Source organism: Balaenoptera musculus, chromosome X (assembly GCF_009873245.2).
Source record: "Balaenoptera musculus isolate JJ_BM4_2016_0621 chromosome X, mBalMus1.pri.v3, whole genome shotgun sequence".
Taxonomy (NCBI): domain Eukaryota; kingdom Metazoa; phylum Chordata; class Mammalia; order Artiodactyla; family Balaenopteridae; genus Balaenoptera; species Balaenoptera musculus.
In genome coordinates this window covers 5,810,691-5,836,266 of record NC_045806.1, presented here as the reverse complement: position 1 = coordinate 5,836,266, position 25,576 = coordinate 5,810,691, and the positions used below count along the sequence as shown (strand labels likewise).

The window sequence follows — 25,576 nt, the reverse complement described above, 5'->3', positions numbered from 1 at the left end:
TATGGTTTATCACAGGATATTGAATATAGTTCCCTGTACTATACGGTAGGACCTTGTTGTTTATCCATTCTATGTATAATAGTTTGCCTCTGCTAATCTCAAACTCCCAATCCACCCCTCCCCCACCTCTGCTCCCCCTTGGCAACCACAAGTCTGTTCTCTATGTCTGTGAGTCTGTTTTTGTTTCGTAGATAGGTTCATGTGAGTCATATTTTAGATTCTACATATAGGTGATATCACTTGGTATTTATCTTTCTCTTTCTGACTTACTTCACTTAGTATGACAATCTCTAGGTCCATCCATGTTGCTGCAAGTAGCATTATTTCATTCCTTTTTATGGCTGAGTAGTATTCCACTGTATATATGCACCACATCTTCTTTATCCATTCATCTGTTGATGGACATTTAGGTTGCTTCCATGTCTTGGCTATTGTAAATAGGGCTGCTATGAATATAGGGGTGCAGGTATCTTTTTGAATTACAGTTCTGTCTGGATAAATGCCCAGGAGTGGGATTGCTGGATCATATGGCAACTCTATTTTTAGTTTTCCGAGGAACCTCCATACTGTTTTCCATAGTGGCTGTGACTTACATTCACACCATTCATTGATTTCTTTAATGCAGTCTTCCATTCATTCATCAAACTGTGTCTAATGATGGGAATAATTACTACCTTATACCATTGTACACTGTATTATAGTATAAAGATATGTACACTGTAGGATATATATGCTGTATAGACTGTACGTTATATAGTATATGTGTACCATGTATTTATAAGTGTATGTGTGTTCATGTATATACACACATGCATACATATTCATGTGCAAACACACTCATACACACACATTACTGCAGCCCTAGACACATTTCGATCTCCGCCTTCAAAGCGCCTACTGTTGAATTTGGGAGATAAACATGTCAACATGATTACACAAAGACCAGTCCGTTGCACAGAGAGCTGCAGGGAAGCTTGGCGCAGACGGACAGACGTGGCGGTGGGGGCCCAGAGCGCAGCGCTCCTCCTGGGTCCTGAAGAATGGCTGCTCCGTGGGACACAGGGCACAGGGTGTCACCCCACACAAGCGCAGAGTTGGAAGAGAGCATGGTTTGTGCAGAGAATCAGCTTGGGGGTGGGGAATGGAGGGGGGGCAGCTCCCTCCCTGGGAGACCTCAGTGACTCCCGTGGGTGTCATGACCATCCACGTGCGAAGGCCACCCTGTGTCTCCCCCCTGATGCTCCCTGAAGGCAGAGGTGTGTGTTCAGCTGCCTGCTGAGCGCCTCCACTGGGATGGCTCACAGGCACTTCGCATGTAACGTCCCCAAAACCAAGCTCTTCACTTCCCTCTCACGCCTGTTCCTCTCCCAGGCTCTCCTGCCCCAGAAGTTCCCACCGTTCCCCCTTTTGCTCAAGCCATCCATAGAGGTCATTCGTCATGCTTTGCTCTTCTTTCTCTTCAGAAACCCAGTTCATTAGAAAGTCCTTTTGACTCTGATTTCAGATTCTGCGTGGGATCTGTCCAGTTCTTGCCCTTGTTCAGCCCATTGTCCCCTTTCTTATAAAATAATCTCCTAATTAATATTTGTTTCCACTCTTTCTTCAATATCCATTTTGGAGACAGCTGCCAGAATATTCACCATATCACAGATGACTCTCCTGAGTTCCACTCTCAAGACTGTCACCTACGTCTTCTCTTTGCAAGTCTCCACGGATCTCATCCTTTATTGCTTTCCCATGTTTTCCTCCCCAAATGTCTTCTCAAACCAAAATCCTTCAAACGTCTGCTTCTCCTAAGACCCCCCCCCCCTTTTTTTTTTTTTCTATTGGTGGCGGGGATTTCCTCTATTGTGTAAAATAAGTTTGCCTTTTAGTCTCCTGGCGTTTCCAGTAAACAACATTCCTTCCCCATTAGAGACTGGTATGGGATTGCAAACTCCCAAATTTAATATGTGTTTCTGCCCACAACCAAGAACAAGGAGAGAAAAACCCAGCTTCGGCTTGCCATTGCTGAAGTCATGTCATCGAGAACCTCTTCATGGTCCAGCCCACAGACACAACTGTTACAGACTCTGGGTCTCCAGAGCACATCTAGGGCTTTCTCCTTCTTCCTGGGGCATCTCCCAACATACACCTGGTGACATCCTCTTTAATTAGCTCCTTCTCCCTTCCTCTCAAGTATGATTACAAACCCTTCTCTCTCACTTTGAGCCATATGGCATCACATAGTCTGAATTCTTCCCTCTCAGTGAGCCACTCAGATCCCCCCAGATACTAACACATCTGTCCTTCACCCCTGAGTGTCTTCCCCTGTCCTCTGGAATCTCCGGTGGAAGAGTCCTTCCTTTTGCACATGACAGATTCCAGTCTGTGGGGTCTAGACCCATCCCTTGGAAAGTACATCCGCTGAACTAAGATCTCATCTAGGTCAGAGAACAGGGACTGTCCGCCTGTGTGCCCTCAGCAGCCGTCAGAGCCCACGTGCTCCAGAAGCCTAAGCGTGGCCTGTAAGCACTGCTTCAGGAACACCTGTGAAACCAAATCAGTCAGGTATTCCCGCTCTTACCTACACACTCAGCCAACTCCTCTTCCCGCAAGATGCTGGTGCTGAGCGTTAAGGTCACTTTCTAATCATCTTTTAAAATGAGGTAACGTTTTACCTGACCAATAAAGAGATATGATAGTTAACCTACCAAAGGCCACTTTATGCTAGGATTAACTGATGCCTGTCATGTGGATTCAGAAAAATAAAAAAAGAAGGGATAGTGCAAAGTACCTGTCATAATACATATTATTTGGGTGTCAGCGTAGCCGACAGAAGAGACTGGTTTTACAAAGGATGAGGCAGGATATAGCTGAATACGTATCAGGATGTTCTTTATAACCCAATGTTGATATATAATCTCATAAACACTAGTATATGACTTTTACAAGAACACTATATATTTCATCATGAAGCAACTAGAAGTAAAGAATAATTACAACTTTATAGTATAAGCAAGGGAAATTATATTTTATAGGAAAGAGTGTAGTAAATGTCAGCATATAAATTACTTTTTGAATTATATTTTTCCAGGTCTGCGGGCTGCTAGGTGTTCTAATGATATATATTTCGACGCAAGCAAAGCCTGAATGTTCATACAGTTTTATAAAAGGGTCCCTTGAAGGAGGAAAGACATAACACTATCTTTAATGGAAATGTAACTTGCTTTTTTGGAGGCAGGGGGAGTATTTCCAGGGTTGACAGATTCCAAATGTTTTTTATAGTTGCCCCATGCAACTGGAATATACTTCCAGCTCTCCAAAATAAAAATGGGGTGGAGAGAAAATACTCTGAGTCGCTCAATCTGAAAAGGTAATCAAAGTTTTGACATCTGGGGAAGTAGCATAGTCAGTCAATGCTTTTAACTTTTAGGACTATTAAAGAGTATAAATAAATCAGACCTCACACCTCTTCAGAACGTGAAGGAATGAATTTTATTCCATTTTTGTTTCCTGCTGAAAGTGGAGGACACACTCTGAGTCAAGAATGTCCTCCCAGGACTGAACTATCACGTCTGTCCCTACATGGGGGGTGGGGCATGTCCATGCGTGTCTGTGCTGGAAATATTCAATAAAGCAGCAAAGATTCAATCTTGAGATAGATAGATAGATAGATAGATAGATAGATAGATAGATAGATAGATAGATGATAGGTAGTATATATATAAAATACATATACATAGTCACACGTTCTTACGTCTGCAATGAGAAATGAATGTGTCTCCGTGGCATATAAAAGACAGCAGGCAGACAGAGTTCACAGAGATTAAACACGGTTATCTAAACTGTCCTGGTAGTCTGCTGGCGACTTCTTCCTGTCACAGGTTCTTAAAGGAATTAGAAGCATAAATGGGCTTGTGAAAATCTTAAGCCTTTAATTCTTTAAAAAAAAAAAAATGCTTTAGGTGTAAGCAGCAGGATTCTGTAACCGCCTGGTGGTGTCAAGAAAGGGATGCGTTTGGGGGCGGGGCCTTGTGAGGGCTCCGCGTCCCAGGCCCTCGTCTGGGCTCCAGGCTCGCTGCGCTGGTGTCTGCGGGCTGGGAATCAGCGCCTCCTGCCATCTGGTCTCGGCACGTTCCTGGCCCCCAGAGCTCTTGGAATTTCCTAAGTGAGGAGGAGCGAGACAGGTGTCTTCTGGGATGTGAGAGAGGTGATTGGGGAGAACAGCTGAGGACGGGGGTGGTCACCAGAGGAACCAAGGGGTGACTGGAAGCCTGGAAGTTTCAGTCTCCCCTTCCCACCTCCACCTGCGAGCTGAGGACGGAGGTTAGTCATCAGTGGCTGGTAATTTAATCAGCACGCCTGTGTGATGACGCCTCTGTAAAAATCCAAAAAGACGGGGTTCAGAGAGCTTCCGGGGTGGTGAACGCAGGCTGGGAGAGTGACTCCCTTAGACCCTCAGACGTGGAAGCTCCGCCCCCTCTCCCCACACCCCACCGTGTGCATCTCTTCCATCTGCCTCTTCCTGACTTATATCCTTCTTTTCCCGCTCATTTTTCATGTATCTAAATCAAATTTTATACTTAGGCATTAACTTTGAAGATAGATGTTCTTGTTTTCGTGAGCTAAGTATGAGCTTACATGACAAGCAATATTGATGTGAACATTTCTACACAAGTTTTTCTACGTTATAGATCCTCATCCCTAGAACAGTCTGTTTTGTTACTGTTGTCTGTGGTTTTGTGTTTGTTTCTTTTTTTAAATTGAAGTATAGTTGATTTACAATGTTGTGTTAGTTTCAGGTATACAGCACAGTGATTCAGTTATACACATGCACATATTCTTGTTCAGATTATTTTCCATTATAGGTTATTACAAAATATTGCGTACAGTTCCCTCTGCTATACAGCAGGTCCTTGTTGGTTATCTCTTTTATACAGAGTAGTGTGTATGTTTTAATCTCAAACTCCTAATTTATCCCTCTGCTCCCCCCCTTTCCCCTGTGGTAACCATAAGGTTATTTTCTATGTCTGTGAGTCTGTTTCTGTTTCGTAGATAAGTTCATTTGTGTCATATTTTAGATTCCACATGTAAGTGATATCGTATGATATTTGTCTTTCTCTGTCTGACTTGCTTCACTTAGTATGATCATCTCTAGGTCCATCCATGTTGCTGCAAATGGCATTATTTCATTCTTTTTTTATGGCTGAGTAGTATTCCATTGTATATATGTACTGCATCTTCTTTATCCATTCCTCTGTCAATGGACACTTAGGTTTCTGAGTTATATCCTTTTATTATAAACGGGTCATCTAGCAAGTAAAATTTTTCTCTGAGTTCTGTCAATTGCTCTTGCAAATTATTTGAATCTGAGGAAGGGGTCTTTGGAACCCCCCATCTATAGCAGGTCATCAGAAGAACTGGTGACAGCCTGGACTCGTGACTGGCATCTGAAGGGGGGGGCAGTCTTGTAGCACTGAGCCCTCACCCTGTGGGATCTGATGCTGTCTGCAAGTAGAAACTGTCAGAATTGAGTTGAACTGTAGGACACCCCGCTGGGGTCTGAGAATTGGTGGTGTGGGGAACCCCTCATACACACACTGGATTTGGGTGCAGAATCCTTAACCTAATAAATGTCTGAGTTATCCAAACATTCATCTGAATTATTTAAACTAAAATATAAGTACCAACTAATGTTAAGTATCCCATTCCTTTTAGTCAGATCCATTGCATGGGCAGTTTGACAGGCACACCCCTGTAAGGAAAAGTACACATTCGATGTACTTTTTCTTCTGGGTCCTCAGTTTTCCTTTCCTTCTCCTGATTCACCGCAGGTCAGCATTTCTCTGCATTCATCCTCATCTTTCCCTCTTCCTCCCACCTTCCCAAGAATGCAGACCTCACAGCTCTGTCGGAAAAGTTTTGATAACACATTTCTGACTGCTTTATAATCAGTACAGCTTAAGCTGTTATCTCTCAAAGGGCTACTTGGAATTCTGAAAGCAGAAAAGTCTTGTCTCCAAGGACGGAATTTCTAAATGTGCAACTTCTAAAATCAATGAACTGGTAAAGGAGAGATTTGAGGGCAGGAATTTTTGGTATACTTCCTACTAAGCCATATACATTCTCATCTGGCTCTCTAAAGATGGAGGAACATAAGATGCTGGTACTTCTGTGAAAAGCTACCTATACTGTTTTCATGAGATGGTATTTTACTATTACTTCATGTACTTCATAACTGCAAACACATCTATCTATTGTGAGAAATACTACTTCCACCTATTACTGAAATCAGAGCATCTTTCCGGGCTGGTGAATGTATGTTGATTCCCAATTTAAGTTCGGGGGATTCCGTGTAATACATACAGTCTACTTTTAGGTATGCATTCCAGCGAGTGATGAAGGGGGAGGGGTCATCAACTTGAGCGGGAAGGAACGTGTAGTCACGTTACATTTTACTTTAAAAATCAGGCACTAAATATGAATGAATAGCAGAGTGAAATTAAATACACTGGGATTACTATCAGGTTACAGATTTATTTTTAACAAGTAAATCAGAATGTTGTGCTTTGTTGTAGAAGAACAACTTGGGAAAACTAGAAAAAGTGTGATGCAAATACAGCCTCCGTTTCAAAGACGACGGCCCACTCGCCTCCTGGAAATCGGAGCTCCATTCTATCAAGACAACCAGCTGCAAGTGAAGGTGTACTGGAAAAAGACCGAAGGTGGGCAGATGCTTCTGTTTATTTGTTGTTGTTCTTGCTAAGTTTTAGTTTATATTGGAGTCGAGTTGATTAACCGTGTTCTGTTAGTTTCAGGTGTACAGCAAAGTGATTCAGTTTTACACATACACGCATGTATTCTTTTTCAAATTCTTTTCCCATTTAGGTTATTACAGAATACTGAGCAGAGTTCCCTGTGCTACACAGTAGGTCCTTATTAGTTATCGATTTTATATACAGTAGTGTGTATATGTTAATCCCAATCTCCCAATTTATCCCTCCCGGCCACCCTTCCCCTTTGGTAACCGTAAGTTTGTTTTCTGTGCGTCTGTTTTTGCCTTGTAAATAAGTTCATTTGTATCATTTTTTTAAGATTCCACACATAAGCGACAGCATATGATATTTGTCTTTCTATGTCTGACTTCACTTAGTATGATCATCTCCAGGTCCATCCATGTTGCTGCAAATGGCATTATTTCATTCTTTTTTATCGCTGAGTAATATTCCATTGTATATATGTACCACATCTTCTATATCCATTCATCTGTTCACGGACATTTAGGTTGCTTCCATGTCCTGGCTATTGTAAATAGAGCTGCAGTGAACATTGTGGTACATGACTCTTTTTTTTGAATTATGGTTTTCTCAGGGTATATGCCCAGTAGTGGGATTGCTGGGTCGTATGGTAGTTCTATTTTTAGTTTTTTAAGGAATCTCCATACTGTTCTCCATAGTGACTGTATCAACTTACATTCCCACCAACAGTGCAGGAGGGTTCCCTTTTCTCCACACCCTCTCCAGCATTTATTGTTTGTAGACTTTTTGATGATGGCCATTCTGACTGGTGTGAGGTGGTATCTCATTGTAGTTTTGATTTGCATTTCTCTGATAATTAGCAATGTTGAGCATCTTTTCATGTGCCTCTGGGCCATCTGTATGTCTTTGGAGAACTGTCTATTTAGGTTTTCTCCCCATTTTTTTTCACTGGGTTGTTTGTTTTCTTGATATTGAGCTGTGTGAGCTGTCTGTATATTTTGGAGATTAATGCCTTGTCAGTCACATCGTTTGCAAATATTTTCTTCCATTCTGTAGGTTGTCTTTTCATTTTGTTTATGGTTTCCTTTACTGTGCAAAAGCTTTTAAGTTTAATTAGGTCCCATTTGTTTATTTTTGTTTTTATTTTCATTAATCTAGGAGGTGGATCAAAATGATTTTGCTGGGATTTGTGTCAGAGGGTGTTCTGCCTGTGTTTTCCTCTAAGAGTTTTTATATTTGTTGTCTGCATTGAAGAGCGCTGTGATGTAAGGGTGCTTGTGCAAACGTCACCGTCAAGCCACACTATTGATATTAAGGAAACAGTAGCTGAACAAAACACATGCATGCTTTTAAAAAATTATTATTAAATGCCTTGCTCTTCTGAAGTCTGAATGGGTTGCCTTTGATTCCAGGGAATCTGTATCATATACTGAAATCTGCTGCTTACATTTTATCATTTCAGGGATATTGACCTGTCTTCATGTCTTTCCTAGAAGGCTGATCTTGTGTCCCAAACACTTAAGACAGTCATTATTTTGCACTGTAAATTCTTGTTCTAAATTAAAAGACCTATAATGCAAATAATTTGGAAAATAGAATAAAAAAGCCGATTCTCTTCTCAATATCATTTCATGGAAATAGCACTTTACTGGATTTTCTTTCAGAAGTCTCCTGTACCCCTGTTTCTCACTCAGTTGTTTTATATGTATATGTGTGTGTTTGTAAAAGCACAACACATTTTCATAAAATACTAATTTGCATTCTATATTGTTAGTATTTTTAATAACATTTTTAAATGGCTGCCTTGATGGATATTATGTGTCATAATGATTCCACTATAGTCAAACATTTAGGTGCCTTCAGAATTTCCATCTTATAATCAATACTGCAATGAACAGTCATCCTTAGAATAGATTCTTTTTTCTCTTTATCTTTGGGATAAATTCCTTTTGTTTCTTTGTTTTCTGTACTCTTAGAATATTTATTTTGCATTACTGAAATAGTATTTTTAGAGTTACTTGACATATATTTTTATTTTTATCACTTCTATGCATTTTAAGACATAAACTATTTTAAGCAAAAAACAATAGATTGTTTCAAGAATTCAGTTTTAAATATTCTTCTTATTTTTCTGAAGTGCTATTTTACTCAGGGTATCGGCTCACGAGCCATTGGGGATATTGGTGTTGGAGCTCTTCTTGTTCCAGAATTTTCTTCCAAGCTGCTGAAATTCATTCTCTAGCTAAAATAACATTACCAGTCATGTTAATGTTTTATTACTATCATATGTTAATTTAAATTACATTTTATTTATTGAATATTAATTATTAAATTAAAATTATGTTAATATATCCATATTATGGCATTTAATGATAGTTTTAAGTTAATATTAAATTGTAAAATTTATTTGATCTATTGTACAGTCAAGCCCTCCACATCAGTGGGTTCTGTATCTGCGAATTCAACCAACTGTGGATTGTGTACTATGTTTAAGATTGGCAGTTGGTTGAATCCAAGCATGCAGAACCCAGAGATACGAAGGGCTATCTGTGGTACTCGAGCAGCCTCGGAATTTGGTATCCAGGGCGTGGATCCAATCCCCACTCTCCAGTGGGTACCAAAGGATGACTGTATTTATCAATTTCAAATTAGAATTGTATGTCAATGTGACATATTAATATTAGTAAAACAACATATTAATATAATACTGAAAATGTACACATCTTATGTAAGGAAATGAAAAGGTATACACACAGGAGGTGCAAACATCTTAAGCACAGAATAGTAACCACCATTTCCTGACTTCTAAAATTGAAGATTTGTTTTACGTGTATTTGAATGTATACAGATGGAATCATACAGTTTGCATTTGTCTTCTCACAGTGAACACTGCATGTGGGAAACCCGTCCATCCTGTTGCAGGAAGCAGTGATTCATCCATTTATATCACTGCATAGTCGTCCCTGGTACAGCAGTTGATGGAGATTTGGTTTGTTCAGATCTCTTCAGCAGTTGATGGAGATTTGGTTTGTTCCAGGAATGGGCTATTCAGAATGGCCCTGCTGTGAACAGCCTATGAATCGATGTCTCTTGATGCACATGTGTACCTATTCCCCCACAGAGGTGGGATTCTTAGGTCACAGAGGATGTTGACCTTTAGAAGATACCGAGAATTTCCAAAGTGGCTGGACCAATGCACATTCCCACCAGGAGGGTAAGATGGTCCCCACTGCCCCCCATGAGGCATGTTCCGTCTTGCTCAGTTGAGCCTTTCCGGTACGTGTGACGTGATGGCTCAGTGCTGTTTGAATTTGCATTTTTCCGGCCATCCAGGCGTTGAACACCTTTTCATAAGTTTGCTGGCCATGGAGCTCCTGTTTTTCAAGGCACTTCTCAACTGTGTAGCCAGCCTGACCTGCCAGAGTCCTTCATTTGTGGAGTGCATGAGTCATCTGCTGGTTTCATCTCAGTAGTTTCTACTTTTATTTCTTTCACATTCTTAATAGTTCCTACTTTTAGAGATTATCACTTCATCATTTTGTTTCCTTTAGGCTTACGGCTCTTTGTGTCCTGTTTAAGAAATCTTTGCTTATGCCAGGGTCACAAAGATACTCTCCTTATCTCCTAGGAGTCACACTGTTTCATCTTTGTCTAGCTTTTACCCAGATTTGATTATTGTTGTAAGGAGCTAGTGTAGGGCATCAATGTCCTTTAATTTTTCTTTCCCTCTTTTTTTCCCCCCAAACAAAGAACTTTTTATTGAAGTGTTAGTTGATTTACAATGTTGTGTTAGTTTCAGGTATAAGCAAACTGATTCACTATTACATATATATATGTCTATTCTTTTTCACATTCTTTTCCATTATAGGTTATTACAATATATTGAATATAGTTCCCTGTGCTATAAAGTAGGACCTTGTTGTTTATCTACTTTATATACAGTAATTTGTATCTGCTAATCCCAAACTCCTAATTTATCCCACCCCCACCCCCTTTGCCCTCTGGTAATCATAAGTTTCTTTTCTAAGTCTGTGAGTCTCTTTCTTTTTGTAAGTAATTTTGTTTTTATAATGTTTTTTACATTCACATATAAGTGACATCATGATATTTGTCTTTCTCTGACTTCACTTAGTATGATCATCTCTAGGTCCACTCATGTTGCTGCAAATGGCATTACTTCATTCTTTTCTATGGCTGACTAATATTCCATTGTATATTTGTACCACATCTTCTTTATCCATTCATCTGTCGATGGACACTTAGGTTGCTTCCATGTCTTGGCTAGTGTAAATAGTGCTGCTACGAACACAGGGGTGCATGTATCTTTTTAAATTATAGTTTTGTCTGGATATATGCCCAGGAGTGGGATTGCTGGATCATATGGTAGTGCTATTTTTAGTTTTTTGAGGAAACTCCATACTGTTCTCTATAGTGGCTGCACCAGTTTACATTCCCACCAACAGTGTAGGAGGGTTCCCTTTTCTCCACACCCTCTCCAGCATTTATTATTTGTAGACTTTTTAATGATTCCGACTGGTGTGAGGTGGCACGTCATTGTGGTTTTGATTTGCATTTCTCTAATAATTAGCAATAATGAGCATCTTTTCATGTGCCTATTGACCATCTGTATGTCTTCTTTGGAGAAATGTCTATTTAGGTCTTCTGCCCATTTTTGGATTGGGTTGTTTGTTTTCTTGTTATTAAACTCTACGAGCTGTTTGTATATTTTGGAAATTAAACCCTTGTTGATTGCATCATTTGCAAATATTTTCTCCCAGTGCATAGGGTATCTTTTTATTTTGTTTATGGTTTCCTTTCTGTGCAAAAGCTTGTAATTTTGAATAGGTCCCATTTGTTTATTTTTGCTTTTATTTCTATTGCTTTGGGAGACTGATGTAAGAAAACGTTTGTACGATCTATGTAAGAGAATATTTTTCCAATACTCTATCCTAGGAGTTTTATGGTGTCATGACTTATATTTTAGTCTTTAAGACATTTTGAGTTTATTTTTGTGTATCATGTTAGAGAATGTTCTAATTTCATTCTTTTACACGTAGCTGTTCAGTTTTCCCAACACCACTTATTGAAGAGACTGTCTTTTCTCCAATGTATATTCTTGCCTCCTTTGTCATAGATTAATTGACCATAAGTGTGTGGGTTTATTTCTGGACTTTGTATCCTGTTCCATTGATCTATATTTCTGTTTTTCTGCCAGTACCATAGTATTTACTATAGCTTTGTAGTATAGTCTGAAGTCAGGGAGCTGTGATTCCTCCAGCTCTGTTCTTCTTTCTCAAGATTGTTGTGGCTATTTTGAGGTCTTTTGTGTTTCACAGACATTTAAAAATTTTTTGGTCTAGTTCTTTGAAAAATGCCATTGGTAATTTGATAGGGATTGCATTGAATCTGTAGATTGCCTTGGGTAGTATGGTTATTATAACATTATTGATTCTTGCAGTCCAACAATATGGTATAACTGTCCATCTCTGTCAACTTCAGTTTCTTTCATCAGCGTCCTATAGCTTTTGGAGTACAGGTCTTTTGCCTCTTTAGGTAGGTTTATTCCTAGGTATCTTATTCTTTTTTTTTTTCCCCTCTCCACGGAAATCTTTAGTAAAAGGCAAAAGATTTATATGATCTGTAGAGAAACCAGAGTATGAATGGTATTTTATTCTTTTTGATGCAATGGTAAATGGGATTGTTTCCTTAATTTCTCTTTCTGATAGTTTGTTGTAGTGTATAGAAATGCAACAGATTTCTGTATGTTAAGTTTGTATTCTGCAACTTTACTGAATTCATTGATGAGCTCCAATAGTATTCTGGTAGTATCTTAAGGTTTTTTTTATGATGGTATCATGTCATATGCAAGCAGTGACAGTTTTACATCTTCCTTTCCAATCTGGATTCCCTTTCTTCTCTGATTGCTTGTCTAGGACTTCCAAAACTATGTTGAATAAAAGTGGCAAGAGTGGGCATCCTTGTCTTGTTCCTGATCTTGGAGGAAATGCTTTCAGCTTTTCACCGTTGAGTATGAGGTTAGCTGTGGTTTTGTCATATATGGCCTTCATTATGTTGAGGTAGGTTCCCTCTATGCCCACTTTCTGGAGAGTTTTTATCATAAATTGATGTTGAATTTTATCAAAAGCTTTTTCTGCATCTATTGAGCTGATCATATGGTTTTTATTCTTCAGTCTGTTAATGTGGTATATCACACTGATTGATTTAAGGATATTGAAGAATCCTTGCATCCCTGGGATAAATCCCACTTGATCATGGTGTATGATCCAGTTAATATACTGTTCGATTTGGTTCGCTAGTATTTTGTTGAGGATTTTTACATCTATGTTCATCAAAGATACTGGCCTATAATTTTCTTTTTTTGTGGTATCTTTGGCTGGTTTTGGTATCAGGGTGATGATGGCCTCATAGAATGAATTTGGATGTGTTCCTTCCTCTGCAGTTTTTTGGAATGGTTTCAGAAGCACAGGTATTAACTCTTCTCTAAATGTTTGATAGAATTTGCCTGTGAAGCCATCTGGTCCTGGACTCTGGTTGTTGGGAGTTTTTTAATCACTGTTTCAATTTCAGTACTGGCAATTGGTCTGTTCATATTTCCTATTTCTTCCTGGTTCAGTCTTGGGAGATTGTACCTCTCTAAGAGTTTGTCCATTTCTTCTAGGTTGTCTGTTTTATTGGCATATAGTTGCTTGTAGTAGTCTCTTATGATTCTTTCTATTTCTCTGGTGTTGGTTGTAACTTCTCCTTTTTCATTTCTAATTTTATTGATTTGAGCCTTCTCCCATTTTCTTCTTGATGAGTCTGGCTAAAGGTTTATCAGCTTTATCTTTTCAAAGAACCAGCTTTTTAGTTTCTTTGATCTTTTCTATTATTTTTTTAGTCTCTGTTTATTCAAAATAAGGATTACTCAGAAGCACTTTTTTTCCTTGCTTTCTTCTTGGTTACTTGGTTGCTTATTTACTAGTAATTCACCAGAATACTTATATGGAAACAAGCTAACAGTATTATTTACGACTAAGAAAAGTCACTGCAAACAAGTGTCTGTAAGCAACTATTATAGGTAAAACATTGTACAGTTGTAAAGTAGTACTTGGACCAGAATAATGTAGAGTTTAAGAATAAGTTCTTAAATAAGGGTGGGATCCCCTAGACAGAAGAGGGACCAGGACCGGGTGTGAAGGAACTCCAGTTTCAGGACAAACAGGGGTGATGCAGCAGAGGACAGTGCCAGTGAGTGCTCAGAGGAACTGGAGAAAACGGGGAGATTTGAGACAGAAGCCAAGGCGGGCAAGGGGTTTAAGAAGAGGGAGGGATGTCAGACACTGCTGAGACTGCATGTAAAGTGCCGGAAACGTGGGCCTGCAGTGATCACTATTTAAATCCAGTGATGGCAATGGGACCACTTCAGTCAATACCTCTGCACCATAGGGTGAGGACTGGCTTAAAGGTAACATATGAAAAGGTTGTGGAGTTTGTTTTTTAAAAAGCTACCTTATGCTACTGATTTTAAAATGAAAGGGGACACAGTGGATACTCACTACTGACAAGAGTGTGTATGTGAAGATTCGTGTAGTCACTACGATTTATTTGTGACCCCCTAACCAGTACTGGGGGGCGCTTGTGTGGTCCTTTGTGGGGATGCTCGTGCAGGGAGTGGCGACGGGCTTGAGTCGCCCCACGTACACGTTCCCACCTGAAGCTGAGGGGACGCTGCCCTCTCGTTTCCGCTCTCATACTGGCAACACATCCTTTGCACGGTCTGTTTAGTGCCGTGGGTTTCTGGTCTGTTTTGTTGCATTTTCTTGCTCTTTGTTGGAGATTTGTTCTGGTTAAAGTGGCCCCAAGCATAGTGGTGGAGTGCTGCCCGGTGTTTCTCAGCCTTCTCAGTGAGAAGGCGACACGGTGCCTTCCGATGAAGATGTGTGGCTGGCTTGTCCCCCTCCAGGTGTGAGTTCAGGGTGAAGGAATCGGTAATACGGTGCATCCAGAAGAAGGAAGAGGAAAATTGCTGGTTTATACATGAGGCTGCCTGTGAGGTGCTGGTCACATTGGTAGTGTGTGATGATGAACTTCTGAAAAGGTGAAAAAGTGGCTAAATTTGTCGTTTTTGAGATGGTGATGGATTAAAAAAAAAGTACAGTGGAAGCGTTATTGTGATACTGAAAGCAAAAGAAATTTACCATCCTGCTACCCAGGATCATGAAAATATTTTCAACTAGAGTTTTTTAAGTAAAGAAATATTACAATTAATTATGACTTTATAAGAAATATATATTAAATAAGTTTTTTAAAAACACACATAAAATTATGTATTGATTGGCTGGCAAAAATGTGGTGACCAGAAGCTCATAGGAAACTAACACTGTACTTCTCCAAGAAACAGCCATCCAGGATTTGCTAATTCGGCATTCACGGTGATTTTCTAAACCCAACTTGCGTGAATAACGAGAACTGACTGTGTAGACCCACATGAGAAACGCATGCCAGTTCTTGATTAAGCTTGGAAGAGTGTGGACTGCTGTGTGTGTGTCTGAAAAAGTGCTGTGAAGGACAGCCTGTTCATTTTAATCATGTTTTAAAGAGTGGGTTTTACTCGGCTTTGGTGAAGGCAACAGATCCAGAGACAACGGCCACTGAGAAGGTAGTTTGTTACTCACAGCCTCCAGGAGCAGGGACCCTCCACACCACTTGGGCCACGTGGGGAAGCACCAGGGTCGGTCAGGAAGCAGGAAACTGTGCTCAGGAGCCTTTACTCTGGGGAGTAGGAAAGGCAAGATGGTCTCAGGATTGGCTCGTTTGGATACTTTCGGTGGCTCTGGCGCAGGGGCTGTCCCCAGCTGCCTGGCACCTGGCCCTGGGGTGACGAGGGTGGTGGCCCAGAGTGTGAGGGCCCCATAGAGGAGGTGCTGGGGAGGGGGCTCTGGGTCGGCTGGTCTGCACAGGACACACAGGCCTGCGGGTGCGTTGTTTGCTATCTGGGCAGTGGCCACCCTGGGAGGGAAGTCCCGGCAGGGTCGGCAAGGCTGCAAGATGTCAGAGCATCACAGATACAGAAAACAAAAAGGCATGATTAAATAAGAGGCAAGCTGAATGCAAGGGCAATTGAGGGCAGGGATCAAGGGTGTGGTTTTAGAAGCGCTGAGTTTGAAAAGCATCTACATGGGACAGGAAGTTGGGAACACCAGCTCCCCCAGGGAACAGCTCAGGTGAAGGCAGAAACGCAGAGCCGTCTTGGAAAGCCTTGGGCTTCGGTGAAATTCTTCACGGAGGTGGCAGATCCAGAGAGAGCGGGCGTGGACTCGGGCAGGGCGGCGTTGAGAGCTGAGGAGTCCGATGTGTTGCTCGGAGCGTCCTCTTATGAAAACACGATTATGCTGTCAGATATGTGTGGGGTTCTTCGGAGACCTGGAGCCACGGGTATCAATTATACATCATAGAACTGGAGTGCAGCGAACTGGAACCCAGCCCTGGCTGCTCCGGACCAGGGAACGTCAGTCCTGCTCTGTGCCCGACTTTGGAACTTGCTACTCTGTCCAACACGGGAGCCACGAGCCCCGTGGAGCAGCTGAATTTTAAATTGATTTCAGTGATTTAAGAATTTGATTCCTCAGCTGCAGCAGCAATGTGGTGACGAGGGGTCACCACATACAGAAGCTTTCGTCATGGCAGACAGTGGTGTTGGACGGTGCCCTGCCCACCGTTATCCACACCGACCAGGCCCGGTGCCAGCCTCCTTCCAGGTTCCCCTCCGAGGTCAGCTCCTCCGTGAGCTGCGCCAGCGCTTGAGTGACAGTCGCAACCCTCTGCCAGGACGCCGTCCCTCTCTCGCCCTCCGTGTCCAGCCCCCTTAGGATTTAAGAGGCGTGAGAGCAGCTGCTCCTGGGAGGTTACTTCACTACGATGCCTAGAGCGGCACCACTTGTTGAAAGAAAGGATATGAATTCACTCAATGATTGACTTCAGACTTAATGTATAACGTACAATTCTTTTCTAAAAAAAAAAAGCCCTTGATGTCTGCCATGTAAAAAGTTAAAAAAACAAAACAAAACAAAACAAAAACAAAAAAAAACCTCTAGTCAGGGGGTTCCCCTTTTAGCTAAACACCGTTGGTGCCCGCTTGCTTGCGGTTTATTTTCTCAGATTGAAAGTTCTTCTTTTCTCGTTCCAAAGTGCTCGGAGCAAGTTCCCACCAGACGCACCTAATTTCATCCAAGAGTTTTCCCCTCAGAAAACCTCCATCAAACACTTGGCCTGAGCATTCGGTTAAGATGCTAATCACCCAGGGAAGCAATGCCTTTCACACGCGGGGACACACTGGCGTGATTATTCAGCCCAGGATTGCCCGGACCTCCTTTCCCACACTCAGCGACCGGCTTCTCATCACGGTGTCTGTTTTTCCACTCGGTCGCCCAAAGTAAAGACACGTGCAGCAACCGCGCTGCTCCAGCTGGAAGTGGAAACGTTTAAGGAGCCCGTGTGCTGGGCTGGCTTTGAGAGCCGGCCTTGCTTCCGTAGCGATCGCACACACCCACTGCAAGGGTGCACTTACCGGGAGGCTGTCCACCTTGTATCTTCTGATGAGGGGACCCTGTCACAGCAAGGCTCAAGACGGAGCACGTCTGAAGGGCCAGGTGGAGGGAGAGGCTTTTGTTCCTGCCTGGGCTTCACAGCCTCTCCATCAGCTTGGTCAGAAAAATGTAGGATTCAGAGACTTGAGACGAGTCTCTCGTATAGCCTAGGAAATAAGAGGATGGCTGGCTGAGTGTTACCCTTTGTTGGGGGATTTACTGACTGTGGACACCACGGCTAGGTTATTCTCCAGACCTCTGTGGAGTCATTTTGCTATGACTTGTCTAATTATTCTTTTCTCTGTGGGTCTCGTATTTCAATTCACTTTTCCTTTGATGGTTTATTACTTTTTCCCCCGGCGTCACTCTAGTCAGAGTTTCGGGAGCCCCACCTCCTCTGGCTGGTGTCCGCACTTCTGGAAGGATGCCGTCCTTCCCTCCTGGTCTGTCGTGCTTTAAGAACTTGCGTGCACTGTGGCTTGCAGACGTTCTTTCTGCTGATTGGCTGGTGTTGACCTTACAGAGCCCGGTGGCAGTCGGTATCACGTGCAGTGGTTTCCAGAAGTCTGTGCCCACAACGAGTCTGCCGGGGCGGAGGCATCCTCGGGCATGACCCAGGTGAGGAGGTGGCCGACATGCCGGATTCTGAATGGCTTCTAGACTCACCTGATCGGGGGACAAAGCTGGACAGAGAGAGGTGCAGGCCGTGTGCCAGTGGGTAACACGTCCTCACCGGGCTCCCTACGGGACCCACGACCAGGTGGGAGCGGGAGACCCAGGGTCACCTGTTCACTCATCCCTCGGCCCTTCACAACCTCACACGTCATCAGTCAGCACAGGGCGGGCCCTGAGATGCAGACATTCAGGACACAGCTCGCGGGGAGCTCCCAAGACACAGGGGAAACGCTGCCAGCCTCTGGGTGTTTCATCTTAATTGCACGAAAGCTCTGAATTGTTTTCTGGATTTTGACTTGGCACCATGACCTAAAAGGTCTCATTTCCCTGGGGAATTTCTATACGACACTATCGTTCATCATCTCCTTTGCTGCATCCCTAACTTCCACCAACTCGTCCAGGTAACGAAAGATACGGCCCGTCCTGTGACGTTCTGCCCTTAAGGGTCCCAGAGATGCTCCTGCTGCAGCTCTCGTACATGTGCACGAAGCCCTGACAACTACCCCCTAGAATGGGCACGCACACCCAACAGCCAAAGGCGAGGAAACCTCGCACAAGCTCGTTAGGCCCGTCAGTGTCAGCTCTCCTGTTAGCGTAAAGTTATACCCTCAGCCTCTCACTCCGCCGCAGTTGAGTCTGGTTTTCGTAATCCAGTTTAATCACAAAGTTCCGGCCGGCAGCAATCACAGCCCTCCCAGAAGGGGAGGAAATACACTGCTCAAGAATGTCTTCCTTTCCGTAAGGAAAAACTCACAGCTAAAGCACGCCTGTGTCTCAGAGAAGCCCGAGTTAGCTTTTTTGCATTAAAAACTTAGGTGTCTGTTTACAGCTTTACCCGCCGCGCTGCCTCCCACCTCCCCCCGCTGCTGCCAGCTCACCCAGGCTGGTCACGAGGGCTGCAGGTCGGCTGCTTTGACATGGAAGCACTGCCGTCCTGTCGGGCTCTGGAGCCTGTGTCCCACCCCATGGGAGCCTCTCACAGCCTCTCACATAAATGAAAGCAGGGCCCCTGTCTCCTTTGTGCTTTTTACGAAAGCCGTGTTGCACACGTCCCATATATAGGAAGACAGCTTTGGTGGAGGTATGATTTCCTCTCCTGCCAATTTCGTACCCTCGTGAGATTTACTGTTAGCGTATTCTCTCTCTCTAGGAAAATTACATGATTCTTCAAGATCTGTCATTTTCCTGCAAATATAAGGTGACCGTCCAACCCACACGGCCAAAGGGCCGCTTGAAAGCAGAAACCGTTTTCTTTACGACCCCGCCGTGCTCCGCTCTAAAGGGGAAAAGCCACAAGCACGTCAGCTGCCCCAGTGACGCAGGTACGTTTCATGCAAACTTCCAAGGTTGCGGCTGTGATGTTGGCAACTCTGTACACATTTCCAGACCGCATTTCACAAGACCCTACAAACCCAAAGTATCCCCCTTTCTAAACTGCAGCGTGACGGCCCCGTTGGGAGGTAACGTACGTGTGAAGGCACGCGTTACTTCCTCATTGCAACAGCTTTGGCGAGACAGCCTTTGCTGGCGAATCAGCCCTTTAGAAATGAAGCCAAGGGTCTGTGTACTGCTTGTGCTTTGGCGCACTTTATGTAAATGATTTCACTTTTATCCCGGCCCTCTGCCGTGGGCGTTACCCCGACACGCTTTCCGAATGCCCCGTCTTTACCTTCCCAAGCCTCCCCTACAACGGGGGCAGCTATTCTCAGACGCAGACCCCTGAGCGCCTTCTAGTAACTTCTGACAACTCTTGTAGTACCTTGAATATTCACCTGTCTCACTGTCCTGTTCTCTAAGTGGCCAAGTCCCGCCAGATCACAAAATGCTTCCTCCGTCTCGCACCCGCAAAGCAGGACTCCCAACGTGGCCCGCAAGGGTCGGAAGCACTTGGCACGAAGGTGCAGGGCTGAGGTTGCCTCCGCACAGGTCGCCGGGGCGACCGCCTGACCCCGCGCTCCCGCCCCTGCCCCGGAGGGCGGGAACCCCACGGGACGTACCTGCTGCCGAGGGCCCCTCGCGCTCTCCATCCCCTGACCCGGCCGTCCTCTTCCCGCTGCTCCAGGTCACGTTCATTCCACAGTGCACGCCAAGCCCGAGAACCTCTCGGCCTCCTTCGTGGTGCGGGACGCGAACGTCACGGGGCGCTTCTCCTGGAAGACGAGCAAGGCCGCCGTCCAGCGGCCCGTGGCCGGCTTCCACGTGACGTGGGCCGAGGCCGCGACCGAGAGCAGGCAGAACGGCCTCCCCAACAGCATCATCTCGCAGTCCCAGATCCTCCCGGCGGTGCGTGCCCCTCCCTCCCGGGCCCTCGGGCCGGTACCCGCGCCGCGGGGCGGTCCCTCACCGTCGGCGCCCACGTCCCATCACGCTGGGGCTAGTTGTTGCGTCGCGTGTGTACGTTTTCTTCTCCCGAGTGTATTACTTCGCAAGTACTGAAAGATACCACAAGTGCTGCTGTGAACAAACGGTCGTCTAGATGAACCGTGATTACTGGAGCCCCCTCTTCAACACACGTCTCCTGTCGACATGCGATGCACGTGGTTTAACCGTTTTCTTCTCCTTTGTGAAGCCCGTGTCCCTCTGGCCCGAGTGGACAGGCCCCGTTTGAAGGGTTAAATTTGGGGGAAAATAGCTAAGAGAACCTTGTTCTTTCTCTTTGTTTCCCCGCTTCAAATCTGGCCAGAGCCCATAATGAGTTGGCCTGTCTTCCAGGCCACTAATTCCTTGGCTTGGGAAAAAAACCCATGTATGGGCTTTTACCCGCTCTAAAAATGCTCTTAGAATACCCAACTCCTGCTCCAAAAAGAAAAAGAAAAAACAAACAAAAAAACCCTTAAATCCCGGAAGGAAAAATTCCATGGAATTGGAAAGTAATTTTTCTCTGTGTGTATATATTAGGTTTTATTGAGTTTTGAGAAAAAGGTGTTGGCATAAACACTGTTGGCTACGGGCACTGACAGATAGATACTGCATCTTAAGGAACACAGTGGGCTCGCTCACGGAAATGTGGATTATCAAGAATTCTTTAAACCATGGGAAAGTCTTAGGTTGAGGAATACAAAATGCAGTCCCAGGGGTGAGCCCAGAGACTGGCCCCGGCCCATCTTAACTCTGCAAGTGTCCCCAGCTGCCAAGAGCTGGGCTCTCAGTGCCGAGGCTGCCCGGCAGGGCAGGACTCTAGCAAACAAGGACAGACGTTCGACCAACCACACTGGGGTGTCAAAGCAACCGCACCCGCGTTTACACGGTGATCACGGGTGGGCAGGAGGAAACGGGCAGAGAATGAGAGAGTCCATTGTGTGGCTCTGTGGTCAAGAGGTGCCTGACGGGCGCGTCCTCTCCTGTCCCCCCTCAGGATCGCTCGGTGCTCACGGTGCCAGGTCTGCGGCCGGCCACCCTCTACCGTCTGGAGGTGCAGGTGCTGACCGCGGGCGGGGAGGGACCCGCCACCATCAGGACCTTCCGGACCCCCGACCTCCCGCCCTCGGCTGCGCACAGTGAGTGCCGGGGGCCCCCGCGAGCCTTGGGGACACAGAGAAAGTCTTGGTGAAAAAACGAAAATCAACAGATCACTGCAGGTTCCTACGGATAGGGAATTCTCTGAACCTGAACTTCTTCCAGCCCTTTGTATGTGCTTTTCCTGGCGGCCACGCCTGCTGCCCGCAGCCCACCGTACACGCTTCCTGGCCCTGCTCCCTCTTCCCTCCCTTCCTTTCTGTTACTTCCTTTTCCATACTTCCATTTTTTTCCCCTACATGATGCATGCTTTCTCCTTGTCTGTCTTTTAACCACAGATACACATGGGGGGGGGGGGGAATCTATCATCTCATATCAGTCTGAATTTTTTTTTTTTAATTAAGATGTTCAAATATGACAAAATAGCAAATAGTATTTGGCTACGGGGCTTATTTTCTTATTACATATGTTGTTACTATAATCTATATTACATGAATTTTCTTCATAATATGACCCAAATCAATCTACTTGACTTACTGCTACGTTAAAAATAATTGTCACCTATTGTTTCAAAACAATGAGCCTCTTGTTGGTTTTTAAGTTACGCACTTTGCTTTTCCAGCTTAAACCTTTGACGTGGCTTTTTAAGTTTATGTGTTGATAAGAAAACTGAGAAGTCGTTCTAGTTTTACTTCTGTTTGTTTTTTAAAAAGTGATGGATCAAATTTGCCCCGATAGCTTTCTGCACTTCAAATTTAAAGGAAACCCATCATCGTGGAAGAGGTTGATGACCCCTTACGTTTATAAGGGTTGGGTGAGTGCGGTCCCGATGTTGCGCCACTGAAATTCTGTGTAATAAGAGCATGTGTTAGGTTTTAAACTTCCTTGAGGAAATACAAAGGACTTTGGCTTGCTTATATAATTGTAAGCCTAAAGGAAGGGGCTTCTTTCTCTTGTGATTTTTAGCGTTAGGGAGGGAACCAAAGAGCGGGGGGAAGGCAGAGAGAAGAGAGGGAGAGCGAATGTGCCTCTGCACTTTCAGAGTCAGGAGAGGAGGGAGCGCGTGCCCGGGGCCAAGGCTTTCACCACAGTAAACGCGCTCCTACGGTCCGTTCAGCCAGCCGGGTAAAGCATCACAACCGACTGATACGTCTGCTCTGTCTCCCTAGGACCCCACCTGAAACACCATCATTCACACCATTACAAGCCTCCTCCAGAAAGATACTGACCTGTTCCCGGAGACGTCTGAACCCCGAGCAAGCGTGTCAGCTCGCAGACCTTCGAGAACCGGCCGCGCCCGCTTACGGGGGCGCCAGGCCTTTCCCATAGGACCTCCCGCCCCATCTAACTTTACTGCACTAAACGCTTCTGTCTGTCTCGGACGCGCCTGGACACCAGGGACAAGTGGTGAGACGGTGGAGGTGGACACAGTTTCCTGTGAGAATGGAGAATACGAAGGCCAGGCCTGTTTCACTGCAAAATCTGTTTCCATATATGGTTTAGCTATAATCTCAAGTGAATTACTGCAGATCTGAGACTTCCCTGAATTTAGAGCAGCAAATTCTCAAGAGAAACCGGCGTAACAAACACACAATTTATACACGTAATAAGCATACACATAGTAACTAAGCATCAAGTTACTCAATAAACATTTTGAAATTAAATTATTGGTTTGGTTTGCAAAATCGACTGAAGAGTATACAGTTTTTTTGGCCCTATTTATTCAAATACTTCTTAAGATGATTTTTATCACGTGATTTTTTAGCTGAAAACTTGTGACCTGCAATATGCCCATTAATTTAGACTTAAAATGTTCCCACTTCAAGCACCTAAGCTTCATTTTCTACAAAGGCAAAGAAGAGTTCAGCCTGTAAATGAGGATTTAGGGAAGACATCCACAGCAGAAAGGAGTCAGTGCCTTACGCTGCTATCCAGAGTCTGCCTTGGAGAAACTAAAAGTGTTTTCTGGGGATACTTTTTAATATTTCATCCTATACTGTAAGAGATTTTCCTGATACGCTATTTATGCTTTTCCTTAATGTGGGAAACGGCTGCTGATGTGCTTTGTTTTGCAGCTTTCATGTATCTAAAACTTGACAAAACCTCTTGCTTGAAATGAAAGAATCCCAACTATTGAATATTTTCAAATCTTCACTGAGATTTGCCTTTTCTTAACGAAAGCAAGCTCTTTACATGGTAGAATACTGTCCGTAATGTAGAAAAGGCGGAAGGGCTTTGGTTGGTGGAGAAGGACAGCTACTTGCCTTTGACTAACCTTCCTTCACTCTTCCAAATGTATTATACCTTATTTGAAAAATTTCCCAGGTTCCACGCTAAGCCCTCAGAGCATGAACGCAAGTCAAACACGTTGTTAGTATACAGTATTGCAGGGTATGTCGCGGCAGCCTTAAACCAGAAATGTTTAGTTTAATATAGTTTTTTCCTCGAGGGAATACCCATATGTATGTTTTGAAACAGGCACGTATGTGTGTGTGTCTGCGTGCTTCCGTGTGTATACGTATACACATATGCACACACACACTCACAGACTCACACATACACACACATATACCTTGAGGACGGATCTCTGAAGAAATTGTTTTCCCAGCTCAGCAATGGTGGAAAAAGACACAGTTCTCCTAAAGATCATTAGGGTCCTCTGTTTTCTCCGTCAGTATTGACACTATGAGAAAAGAGCAACTTAACAAAATTGAACATTTTAAAGGATAGGCTTCCTCGTTTCATTACCTACCTACACAAGTAAAACAAGGAAATTTTCAGTACACTTTTCTTGGGTTTTCACGGTGGGACTTGGAACTGGTCATTTTGCTACGTTTCCCGAAAGCCTGCGGGCGCCCTGACTGCTCCCGGTGGGGTGAAGAGGAGAGAGAACGTGTTGGCCTTGTGAGGCTTCCCACTCTGTCTGAGAGCAGATGCCATGCAGAACGCAGACAGACCCTGTCGGTTACCAAATCGATGCCCAGCCTCAGGGAACACAGTCTGTAGGCATGGATCCCTGAAAGAGGATATTGAAAACTGCTTCCTGTGCGTTAAAATTGTTTAAAAGTCGATAAGGCAGACAGTGTTCTGCAGCTTTGGACACGCGGCTCCATGGGAAATCTCAGAATGGAAGTTCACGGCGCTTCTGGCTGGTTTTCTGCAGCTCCTAACGTGGCCTGGGATGGACTTTAGCACAAGGTGTCCTGAAATCACCTGGTTCCAAGAGTTACAAATTTTGAATGGAGAGAACAGGAACAGCCTTCATTTCAAACGCCCTTGAGCTTGAGCAAACACAGAGATCGTCTCTGAAACTATGATCTACTCTAGTGCTATTCCCAGCATCTGAATTTCAAATTCTTAAAACTTCAAAAATGAAAACTTCACATTATTGGCTACAGGCTTATCTTTTACCTTAATTTGTCATGAAGAAATCCAAGTATTCATGCCAGCAAATTTTTGTACTGTTGTATAGTTTAAAATGCAGGAGTATATACATAGATACAAAATATTATTAAATTATTAAATAAGCTTAATTTTATAAAATTCAATTATGTTTCTTTTGTCTGGGTAAGAGACATTGAGCAAATATATTTTCAGTTCAGATAAAGGTTCTGTAGCTTACACCTTCCTTAAAAAAATCTGAAGCAGCTCTTATGAGCATTTCATTCTGCTATAATATTCAATAATTTAAATTTTATTAGTATTATTGGAAGAAAATGCTATTAATTAGGCAATGAGAGAAACCTGAGTTTCTTTTATGAATTTCAGTAATCTTCAATAATAGTCAAATGAACAAAAATAATTACTACTTTTTGAATTTTTAAAATTTGAGTGCCCTAATAAAGGGCTAAAAAAGATCTGTTTCTTATTTTAAAACACAGTTTTAGTGGCTGGCTCTCTGATACGTTTTATGGAAATTAGATGCATTTCTCTCACATGATAAAAAGTATATTAACTGATAGTATTTACTCTCTAAAAAACTGAGCTCGTCAAACATACGACGTCATCAAAGACAGGTGGCTAATTCCATGTACATCGAGGCTACACGCGCTCTTTTTACTTAGAACATTCACTCCTCAGTGATGGATTTATCTGTGCTACCCCTTGTTCTAAGTGGCC

General features: G+C 43.6%; 1 protein-coding gene and 1 pseudogene across 1 annotated transcript in view; one reads left to right on the top strand and one right to left on the bottom strand.

Annotated features, from left to right (window-relative positions):
* ANOS1 (anosmin 1) overlaps positions 1–24,748 on the top strand; it is a 196,353-nt gene extending 171,605 nt beyond the window's left edge. The window contains exons 9-14 of the mRNA XM_036839203.1: positions 6,561–6,707; positions 17,850–17,944; positions 19,152–19,323; positions 20,064–20,284; positions 21,357–21,498; positions 22,627–24,748. Of these exons, the coding sequence (XP_036695098.1) occupies positions 6,561–6,707; positions 17,850–17,944; positions 19,152–19,323; positions 20,064–20,284; positions 21,357–21,498; positions 22,627–22,685 (836 nt within the window). The 3' untranslated portion in view covers positions 22,686–24,748. The remainder of the gene's footprint in view (positions 1–6,560; positions 6,708–17,849; positions 17,945–19,151; positions 19,324–20,063; positions 20,285–21,356; positions 21,499–22,626) is intronic.
* LOC118889340 lies at positions 12,307–12,398 on the bottom strand (annotated as a pseudogene).
* Positions 24,749–25,576: the final 828 nt, after the last annotated feature.